Source organism: Ostrea edulis, chromosome 1, assembly GCF_947568905.1.
Source record: "Ostrea edulis chromosome 1, xbOstEdul1.1, whole genome shotgun sequence".
Lineage (NCBI taxonomy): Eukaryota > Metazoa > Mollusca > Bivalvia > Ostreida > Ostreidae > Ostrea > Ostrea edulis.
The window spans coordinates 11,075,534-11,087,563 of record NC_079164.1 but is presented as its reverse complement, the minus strand read 5'-3'; the positions used below and the strand labels follow the sequence as shown (position 1 = coordinate 11,087,563).

Genomic DNA, 12,030 nt, shown 5'->3' with positions numbered 1-12,030 from the left:
AGACGTCACCATTGTCGGAGAAGGGCTGCAGAAATTAGGCCTTTGCTCGGCGCTTACGGCCTTTGAGCAGGTAGGGATCCGGGGCCTCGGTTATTGCGGTCTTATCCAAAGGACCGCCCATTAAATCGCCTCTTACGACAAGCAAGGGGTACTGAGGACCTATTCTAACCTGGATCCCCACGGGGCATGTTAATGGTAAACTAACAACTCAAGTTGATGATAAATGGGATGACATCACTGTTCGTTATCTTCACCTTTCATAACCTTTGCCACCGTCAATTTCCAATATTTATATAGCAAAATTCCATTAACACCTGCATTAATCTTACAACCAATTCGATATGCGAAATCATGTTATGCATATGAACAGTTATTTAATCGAGGTAGGTTACTGACAAATAAGTTGAGGTTACAGGGGTTTCAACAGTTTCGTTTAAAGTCATCATGTTGGAAATTCTGATGTCGCTACATGACACAATTAGCGACTACAATCTGTCTGGCATTAAGTGGAATGCTGTCTGAGGCTTTTTAAACCATCGTTAGCCCTTTGTTTACCTAATGATATTGAGGATGGATTACGTAGTTTACCTGATCAAGATATAAGGCTCACAGTAGGCATGACCGGTTAACAGGGGATGATTACTCCTCCTAGGCTCATGATCCCATCTCTGGTATATCCAGAGGTCCGTTTTTGTCCCTCTATTAATTTTGTATTCTTCGTAGACCTTGAAATTTGTTACCTTTTTATTTGCAATTTTCCACCATTAATATCAGACACGTTATAAAAACAATCTTTACACGATGATATACAGCAGATATTCCATATAAAAGTTTATACATATAATTAGGTCTTTATTGCAATAAATTGTAGCTGTACTCAACAATTATATCACTGACAACTTTCCATAGAGTATTTCTCTATTTGCTTCAACATGCAACGATAAAGAAGCAATGAATGTGTATGATTTATCATCACCGTGAGAGTATAGAACTACAGAACATGAAATGACCTCTGGTATATCCAGGGGTCCGTGTTTGCCTAACTATCTGTTTTGTATAGCTTATAGGAGTTTGCTTACAGGAGCTTATAGGAGATTGATCACTGTTCGTTTTCTTCACCTTTCGTGACAATGATGTCATTTTTTTTTAATGATTCTTGGCCCAGTAGATAGATGCACATCATGAAATACCGTAGTGAATCTCATTATATAATTACATCGGGTTTGATATACCAGATGGTACACTGTATTGTGAGCTGAGCATGTGCCCGTGACAACTAATATAGATCAGTTGTATGAAATAGAATACTCTTGATTCAGACGGACCACCTCCCTGTACTATACATACAATTTACATTAGTGGTGAGAAATCTATCACCATCACTAAAGAATCACACCGATACCTAAATGATAATAATATCAATATAAACAAATACAATGAAAACTACCTACTCCGACATCTGTGTAATCCGTTTCACTAAGCATTTTGATCCATATCTTAATCCCGTGGGGATCCTGGTTAGAATAGGCCCTCAGTACCCCTTGCTTGTCGTAAGAGGTGACCTTAGGATCAGACCGCAAAAACCGAAGCCCCGTGTCACAGCAGGTGTGGCACGATAAAGATCACTCCCTGCTCAAAAGCCATAAGCGCCGAGAATAGGCCTGCATTTTTTTAGCCCTTCGCCATATGAGTGAAATTTATGTACTCTGGAGAGGGACGTTAAACAATATTCAATCAATCAATCAACTTATTATAGATATTTTTCATTGTTTTTTTCGACACATTGTTTATTACGACAAAATATCTATCTCCCGTTGCATGTCAACTTTCACTGTATACAGTTCCTAAATCTAATATTTGCATTAATCAGACACGTGTCTATGAATGTATATCATGATGTATGCCTGATTTGTACAAATAAGAAGTTGTTTACAGTAGTTGAAATTGTCTTCCTTGATGTATGGTACATACAATATATAATACATATTTTATTAAAATGGTAAATTATCATTTCAATCATAAACCCCTTTTTATCTCGTTAACATTGTCTACGTTTTAGTAGTAATGTTAGTGATTATGCAGTATGTTAGTACTAATTATGTATCTAGAAAAGCAAGCAGATCACACAACGACCCATGAATGTCTTCGGAAGAAATAGCCATTTAACTTTTTTCTTTTCAGTTACACTTGTCAAAATTATGAACACTTATTGTGGAATCAAATCAAATGTCGAATTAACAGCCAAATATTTACCAATCAAAGTACTGTGAGTCTGACCGAAATATTGTTGTCACAAACTCTCGCGTATACATGTACAAACTCTCGCGTATACATGTACAAACTCTCGCGTATACATGTATATCGTTAATGAAATTCTCACTTCATTTGGGACAGGGACAAGTATATTCCGTTTTCGGAATCTACGTTCTTGTGCGACATGTTTTTTGAAATGTCAAAGTACATAACATCTCCCTGATCGCTGATTGAAATTTTCTTGCCAGGTTTATGAGGAATATTTAAATTCTTTGCTTCCACATAGTCATTGCTCATTGTTGACGAAGCAAGCTTTTTTGTATAACCGGCATTGACTTTGTCAATGGGGAGTGTGATGGCGGGAAGAATGGTGTAATTTTCGTCCCGATTGCCCGTGTTTTTGTCTTGACGAGAGAGTGGTTTCAGATACGGGTCACCATTTTGACCCATATCGTTGACAGACTGAGGAGTCAAATAGCCGTCGCTAATGGGATGCAAATAATCGTTGGACACACTTTCATTTTTTAGGTAACCTTTGTTGTCTAACACTTCCCGCGTGTCAGCGTATGAATATTCAGGACCTTCCTTTATCTCATCATAGACTTCTTCATCAGGATGAAGTCGATTATTCGGGAGCGATCGATATCGATTAATAATTGCTTGTTGACCTTGCAGCACCATCTCAGGAAATTTATCCTCTTCCTTTTCCTTATTTCTGTTAAAGAAAAGGAAATCCAAAATGAACTGATCTCAAGTTAGAATAATGTATGATAAATATCTGATAAGTCTCAGAGGCAAAGGGCTAAACTCAAGGCAAGAGTGTTTGAATGAAAGGAGAAGATAACGAACAGTGATCAAAATCTTAACTCCTACTAGGAATACAAAATAATGAGTTAGGCAAATACGGATCCCTGGACATACCAGAGGTGGGAGCAGGAGCTGAGTAGGAGACGCACCCCTGTTAACCGGTCACACTCATCGTGATCCCTATATCCTGATCAGGTAAACAGAGTTACCTGTAGTAAAAATCAGTGTGCCAAGAACGGCCTAACAATCGGCATGAAAAACCCCAGATAACATTTGACACAATGATAGGTCGTATTAGTAATTGGATCGTAATAACAACCGTAAAATTTGCAAAATACTGGCTTTAAACGAGACTGTTGAAACCCCTGCACCATCAATTTGTTGGTCAGTAGCCTGCCTCGATTTAAAAATTGTTCATACGCAGAACAAGTTTTAGCGTATCGAATCAGTTGAGAGATATAGACACCATATTGAGGTGGTAAATGGAATATTGCTACATTCTGTACATAAATACGGTAAGTTGACGATGGATAAGTTGAAATCATAAAGGTGCAAGACGGAAATTATCATGAATTTTTAGATTTACTAAGATGTTTAGAATTAATCAGGAATCGTATGAAAGTGGTTTACAACGGCTACCAAATATAGATAAATGTCAGGAATACATGGAAAACAATGTGTTCCAGTATACCCCATTTAGGTTCGATAAGTTATGTTGAATGGGGTTTTGATCTAATATGGCACATATGTTGGAGTGAGGGAACTATTCCGAGAGGAATAAACCGGAGGAAGCCCAGGTACCCAGGTGAACGACCTCCAAAATCTGTAACATAGGCCCACCGGTGATAACGAGGAACGAATCCGGGTCGGAAAGGTCCAAAGGGATTGCGTTTCTACTGCTCTTACCGGACGCTGTAATTTAGTAGTTCTTGTGGACCCTAAATTGTCCTCTCCTGAGTTGTCTCCATATCCACGAATATTTCAATACAGTCTTAGCTTCTGTATAATTAATTGATGAATTATATATGTTTAATTTCCTCGTTTATCTTTATAAGCAGACTAATGATAAATACTTTAATGTTTTGTTTATAGATATAGGGATTACGGTGGGTGATACCGATCAACAAGGGATGCTTAGCCCTCCTAAAATCCTGATCCCACCTCTGGGGTGTCAAGGGGTCTGTGTTTGCCTTACTCTGAATTTGGTATACATGAGATTCGTCACTGTTTGTTATTTTCACTTTGTCTGCATCATAGCGACATTTGTGTATAGTCCACAGTACAAATGTTAAATACCATCTCTATCTCTTAACAATCATAACTTCCTCGAGCTAATATTTTCGATCCAAGGCTTTGCATCATTCCCACTGAACCCTTAACAGATTATTTTTCTGAAGCAGTACCTGATACACACCTCATCAATCTGACAACAATCCTCCTATTTCCTGACTTCTACTGAACCCTTAACAGATTATTTTTCTGAAGCAGTACCTGATACACATCTCATCAATCTGACAACAATCCTCCTATTTCCTGACTTCTAGTAATCCTGTATATTTCCTGACTTCTACTGAACCCTTAACAGATTATTTTTCTGACGCAGTACCTGATACACATCTCATCAATCTGACAACAATCCTCCAAGTTGAACAATTTTACTATTACAATGATATACGATGTTGTTAACTACCATAAGTATTTTATGAAAATTTTATGGATATTGAATTCAAATGTGATACGCTGCTAGATGCATTCTTCCATCGATGTGTGTCGTCTATTGTCTGTCTTTTAATTCTTACCCTCAACAACCATATGACCACTTTTCACCTACATTTCTAAGTAGTACCAAAATAGCTTCGCTCCAGTTACTGAACCCTTGTCGTGGGAATCATAAGTCAAGGGCATTTTATTTGGTAGAAACCAATATGTAATTTTTACATGTTTATATCTCTCAACTGATTCGATACGCAAGAGCTTGTTCTGTGTATGGTCAGTTTTTTGTTTATTCGAGGCAGGTTACTGACAAACAAGTTGATGGTGTGGGGGTTTCAACAGTCTCATTTAAAATTAGCATTTCGCAAATTCTATGGTCGGTATAACTATCTAGTTTGCCAATACAACCTATCATTGGGTCAAATGCTGTCTGACGTATTTTATACCAATTGGTAGACCGTTCTTGGCACACTGATTTTGACTACGGATAACTCCGTTTACACGATCATTCTTCTTTATGTTAACTCATATTTAGATATTTTATTGAACATATATATTGACGGCAAACTAACTACTTAGTTTTATGACAAACGGGATGACTTCAACTTCTGTATCGTCAACATCCCATATTGATGTAGTAATATTCTATTATTATCCGCATGTGGTGTTTCTGTCTCTCGACTGATTCGATACGCAAGAGCTTGTTTTATGCAAGATCAGTGTTTACATCAAGGCAGGCTACTGACAAAGAAGTTGATGTTACAAGGGTTTCAACAGTTTCGTTTAAAGTCGGCATTACGCAAATTGTACTGTTGTTATAATGATCTAATTGAGAAATACAACCTGACATGAGGTTGAATGCTGTCTGACATATTTCATACCAATTGTTAGACAGTTAGTTACATACCGATTTAGACTACGGATTACTCCGTGTAGCTGATCAATACATAGGGCGGGTTTTATCTGTCAATAGGGGATGCTTACTCCTCCTTGGATCTTGATTTCATTTCATTTATGTCAAGGGATCCGTGATTGTCTTACTCATAATTTTGTATTCTTTATAGGAATTTTGAATTAATCATTGCTTTTTATCTTCACTTTTTCATATTCCGGGGCAAAGATTAGATTTTTTTTTAAATCTCACTATTTAAAAAGTTATACCCCGACGGCCCCCAAAAGGAGGGATTGAACGCAATCAACAGTTTATGTTTCAGCTACAGAATGCTTTTTTTTTTTTTTTTTTTTTTTACATTTGCAGTTTCTGAGAGGAAGCTAGCTCCCCGGCCTTTGAGAATAAGATGCTATCAATACTGTAAGTAGGTACTAGTTCAATGCTTTTCCAAATGTATTGTATAATTGTTACTTAACTGTGTCCAGTTAACATTTATTATATCAATTCAAATTCAGAAATGGCTTGGAAAGGAATTTATTTAGTAGCCGAAGGATATTTTAATCAATAAGATATATCTGCATGGTTATACAGTTTCTATTTCATCTAATAAACTGCCAATATCCATGCCATTACCATGTCAAAATAGAAGTGATTAAATTGTGAATTATTTAATGTGGTTTTCATTTTTCAACAAAGCACTGATTTTTAAAAACACCTGCATTTCATAACCATAGATTGTTCATTTCCACTCCAAATGTCTATATGATGAATATTTGTGTATTTTAAGTGCAGAAAGGTTATCATTGATACATAATCTACATGCTTGTATGTAAATTAAACATTTACATGTCCATGATTTTAGAATACATTATTCTGCATTTATTTGAATGGATTGGTTCCCATGTTTTGAAATAGATATATTTGATGTCGAAAATTAAAAATATAACTCATTGAAAGTTGACAACCAAATTTTAGACCCTCCTGATGCAAGGATAAGAGCAATATTTTAGTCTTAACTCTGTGTTATGTAAACAAGCCTCAGCTTAGTTTATGCTAACAAACTATTGGAATGCTGTAACTTAAAACGTCCTAATTTTGCACAGACACAAATCCGACGTTTACATTGCATATTTTACCTAAAGAATACTTGAAATGTGATATATCGCAACCTTAGATCAATAACCATACCTTTTTGCAAGCTGTTGTATACAATAACATACCCAAATCTTTGTTTACACAACAAATATGATGAGCTTCTGTCATGATGTATCACCCTATTTTTTATGAAACCTTCCAAACACATTAGCCAGTATATTTTGATCATTAAAATTGAAAGACAGAACTTTGGGGGAAATCGTGAATCAATCTCTTTAATGCAATGATTTGCATGTGTTGGTTGTGTATTGTTGACACCAACAGACAAAAGTAATTAATGTAAATTACTCAAATGTAGTGCTATCAATATCATTGAAGTTATTACTCGGAATGATTAAAACATTTCCAGGTTAAAATAGGAAAACGTCTATCGTTCAAATTAGTTTTAGATATTTCTTGACTGTGTAAAAAAACCTTGTAATATATCAATTATTCAATGTCATACTGAAAATAATTTTGCAATTATCTAAGTAAATATTGAGAATGATTTAACAATTATTTAAGTAAATATTGAGAATGATTTAACCATTATTCAAGTGAGTATTGAGAACAATTTAACTATTATTCAAGTGAGTATTGGGAATGCTTTAACAATTATTCAAATAATGTTGAGAATGGTTTAACAATTAATTAAGAGAGTGCTGAGAATTAATTGATAATTATTGAGGTGAGAACTAAGAATGATTCAACAATAATCTATTCTGAATACCGTATGATTTAGCAGTACTGAGAATGATTTAATTATTACTCAAATAAGGTCTAGCGATCACATTCTTAGTACTCACCTTCGACAAACAACGATCAAGATGCCCGCGATTATGACGAAGACGACGAGGCCTCCCGGTACGCCTGCTATAAGTGGTAAGTTCTCTGTGGATAGAATGGAAGAAATGACGGTTTGTGTCCCTCAGAAACAAACAATATCGCCACGTAAACACAATTACAGTCTACGAAACAATTACAGGGATCTTTAAAATTCTAAATCTGAAAATTGTATTTTGTTGTAAAAATGTACTTTTACGATAGTTTTATATGTAACTTTAACCATAATCACTGACGAAATTAATATTAAGTTTATGATTTAATCAAAATAAAAATGTCGGTTCCATTGAATACCGGTATATAGCATTAATATATAGATATTAATTGTTGTCTGGGAATACAATAATTTAATTTTAGTTCATTCAGAGCCTCCGGATAGGTTTTCTAACACACGTATTGATAACAAAAGTTTATAGACCTTATTTTTTTCTGTCATTGAAATAGTAAATCACAATTTTGCAAAACAAAAAAATAATAAAATAAAATTCGACATCAACATGAGAGCTAGTATTGCATTAATAAGAAAAACTGCATTTTAGACTACAGCGTCTCATTTTCCCTGGGTTGGTATATTGGAATCGTCAGTAATTAGACAAGCTAGTAGTTGATTTTAAAAAAAGTTTTATGAATGAAAGGTCAGGATAACGAACAGTGATCAATCTCATAACTACTATAAGTAATACAAAATAGATAGTTAGGCAAACACGGACCCCTGGACACACCAGAGGTGGGATCAGGTGTCTAGGAGGAGTAAGAATCCCCTGTCAACCGGTCACACCCACCGTGAGCCCTATATCCTGAATCCATTTAGAAGTTCTGAGGAAGCTGCGCACTGTCAGTGTACATTATCAAGGGTTGCTTGTATATGGTGTCCGGATAGGGCCATTTGCAAAAGCGTGACTGCGCGTTAGTCACAACACGCCGTCACGCCAACAATCAACGCGCTCTCACGCCAACAAGCAACGCACCTTCGCGCAGACAAACAACGCCTTTGCGCTCTCACGACAACAAGCAATGCGCCTTCGCGCTCTCACGACAACAAGCAACGCGCCTTCGCGCAGACAAGCAACGCGCCGTCACGCCAACAAGCAACACTTTGGCGTGATGGCGCGAGGGTGTGTTGCTTGTTGGCGTGAGAGCGCGAAGGCGCGTTGTTTGTTGTTGTGAGAGCGCGAAGGCGCGTTGTTTGTTGTCGTGAGAGCGCGAAAGTGCATTGCTTGTCTGCGCGAAGGCGCGTTGCTTGTTGACGTGACGGCGTGTTGTGACTAACGCGCAGTCACGCTTTTGCAAATGGTCCTATCCGGACACCATACTTGTACCTGTGAAAAAGCTTTGAGTCGTAGTCACACGAGTATTTGTTGTGATGTCGATTGGCAGAGATGTTGAAGGTGACAACGACGTCTGTGTTGTGATGTCATCTTTAGCTGGCGTTAAAGTGCAGTCTATAAAAAGTATAATAAATACATGTGCTATTGAAGAGAGTGAAGTATACATTGACATTTACAAACAAAGATTCACATAGGTGTACTTACTGTATTTGTTACATGGGATCCCTTGGGAATGGAAAACGCGAATATCATCAATTCCTATGATGCTGAGTAGTCCAGTCCCTCGTATGGCCTGTATTGTGACCTAAGTAAACCGATTATCAGGAAGACATGAATTCAATGAACTCAAGAAACATATACAGTCAATTCATAAAAGAAAATGTTTCATTTGCTTGTAACCCAGGTACGTATGATATGCAATTAAACATTTTAATGTAAATTGTCTGTTGCAGGTTCTTATGAGAAATTAGGATTTCTGAGTACTAGTACGATACCGTGGATGGGCCCTGCAGCAGAAGGTCGATCCCTATACAGTGCCACTTGTTTCCTTGGTCACCAGAAAATGCAGTCACTGATACCTTCTCACCTTCTATGACATACACGGAGAGGCTTCCCATTTGGGATCCCCACATATGGTAAGCCATAAATAAACAATCTCCATCGCTCTTCGATAAAGAAAATTGTAAAAATGCACCAGGAGACTCAGCAGAGCTTCCATAGAAATAGGCGTAGTAATCTGATCGAATCAAAAAATAAAAAAAAAATATTAAAAACTTGACGTTTATGTCCAAGCATATACATTTTGTAATGCTATGTTTGGATTTTGTTATTGTAAACAAACCTTTTTCAAAAGCCTTGTCTGGTCCTGAATTCTGGAGCGGACTTTTGTACTTGTACACGGTGAAGTTGTCGTTGGTCCATCCACAAACATCCCCATTTTCAAATCCACACCCTATACTCTCCACTACAACAATTGCAGTACACAGTTTTCAGATTTTATTTTTCAACTTTGAACATCAATAACACGTGGATTTAGTAATTACCATACATCTATTTGAAAAGAAAGAAGAGTGAAAGCTATGTGTAATGAAAGCATATTTATAAGTTCACAACTTTGTATAAGAGATATTTCTACGACCAAGGTGTCACGTCATATTCACGAGCCATCATTTCACTTCCGTGTTAAAAAGTAAATATATTCGATTTTCTTCACGTCATGAATATATATCTAACAAACTAATCAGTTTATGTAATCCTAACATATTTCGTATGTTCCAGAAATGCGTCGTGAATAAACGATTCCTTAAAATTGAACGGATCAATTAAATGGAAATAAACGGCGGCAACGACCCGCATCCAATATGCAGAAACAGTCGGCAAATCTATAACATTTCCACATCAATTAGCAACATTGTACATGTTAACTGGCATTCCTAATTTCGCAATTCTCTACAAGTTATTATTTGATAAGTCATTTACGCCGTTGTGCATACCTTTTCCCACACAGCTAAGAATCAAACCTATCCACAAAACAAACTCCAAAGTTGAGCTGATCGCCATATTTAAATGAAACGGGAATGCGCTGAGGCATTTCATCTTTAAAAATAGCTAGAGTCCTTTCAGAAATAACATGCCATCGGTGAACCCTGTGTTATTTGAATTCGAGCGCGTCTGTATCGGTGAATCTATAACTCATGTGGTTGACTTAAATTTATCTTAAACAATAACTGAAGTCATTTCTGTAATACAGTAAATCCATCAATGTTTTAAAATTATTTAAATATTCCTTGTGACAAGACCTCTCCTTGGACACTAAACCTTTTGACCTTGGCATTTGACCTACGTTTAAAAAACTTGATATTGATCATAACTTCTAAATGGTAAATATTAGAGCTTTCACATTGCACACGAACATTTCTTGCGACAAGATGCCAATATATTTGTCCTTGTCACCTTGGACATCTTTGGAATTGGCCATTATCGGGGGCATTTATGTTTCACAAACACACCTTGTTCCTTATATAGTAATGTATATACCAGAATGACTTGTTTATCCTAAAATACCGAAACCATGGTAGTAAACAGGGGCGGATCTAGGACTTGTGGTTAAGGGGCGCAAGTTTATGAGGCAAGGACGAATCCCTGGTGGGGGCCCAGGAAGCCCCCCGGAAGGTCCTGGATTTTACAGATTTTATAGGGCCTGAAATATGTCTCCTAAGTAGTCATGTTAATTTTTTTTTTACTATTTTCTGTCATTTTAATAAGGTGAGACTAATAAATGATGCAAATTTCAAGGATTTTTGGAAAAAATGTAAGTTCTCCCAATAATTTTTTTTTTTAATAAATCAAAAGATTTTGTCATTCATTTCTCTGAGAGTGGAAGAAATTATTGCTTCTTTTACCGTTTACATTTTCCTAAACATGAGACCACGGTTTACCTTAATTTTGAAAATTTATGGGGGGAGCGCCGGCTGCGCCCCCTTAAATCCGCCACTGGTAAATATCTTGTACAACTATGTACATATACAATGTTTAAGTACATGCATGGTACCAAACGCACTGTGTCAATCAGGGTTTATAGATGTAAAATGAATTACTGTTATTGTGAAACAAAGGTTGAAGGACTAGTTTATCTATTCAAAGGTGGTTCATTGACATTTGTAATTCACCCCCAGATAGATTATATAGAATTTTCAAAATGAGTTTCGATACTCGTAAAACAAGTACCTAAATATGTCCATAAAATTCAGAATAATTCTCGTACAATTCTATGCACAAAACATCACCTACTAGTCGAGACTGGTATGTTCTCCGAGGAGAATTATATAAAAGTACATTGTGTGACAAATCGCAAATAGCAGATGTATATCATTATATATGTCTATTTCAGAATGCAAAGCATTATCAAATTTTTGAAAATTGCCATGTATAAACCAAATGTGCAGTAGTCATTACGGCAGCGATATATTCATGGGTATATGTTTACATGGAAAATATACAAATTCGTCTGTTCTCCTCGGCGCACCATCCGGCCAGTGTTGTTCAGGTCTCCCTTTTTCC

The 12,030-nt window shown here is 36.5% G+C and overlaps 1 protein-coding gene across 1 annotated transcript; it reads right to left on the bottom strand.

The window, feature by feature from the left end:
- Positions 1-731: 731 nt before the first annotated feature.
- On the bottom strand, positions 732-10,568 carry LOC125664112 (uncharacterized). The gene is made up of 7 exons (XM_056152661.1): positions 10,464-10,568; positions 9,812-9,934; positions 9,465-9,706; positions 9,175-9,274; positions 8,962-9,084; positions 7,606-7,690; positions 732-2,968 (listed from the first exon to the last, which is right to left on the bottom strand). Exons 1-7 carry the CDS (start codon positions 10,564-10,566, stop codon positions 2,377-2,379), a joined length of 1,368 nt encoding a protein of 455 aa, XP_056008636.1. The 5' UTR covers positions 10,567-10,568; the 3' UTR covers positions 732-2,376.
- Positions 10,569-12,030: the final 1,462 nt, after the last annotated feature.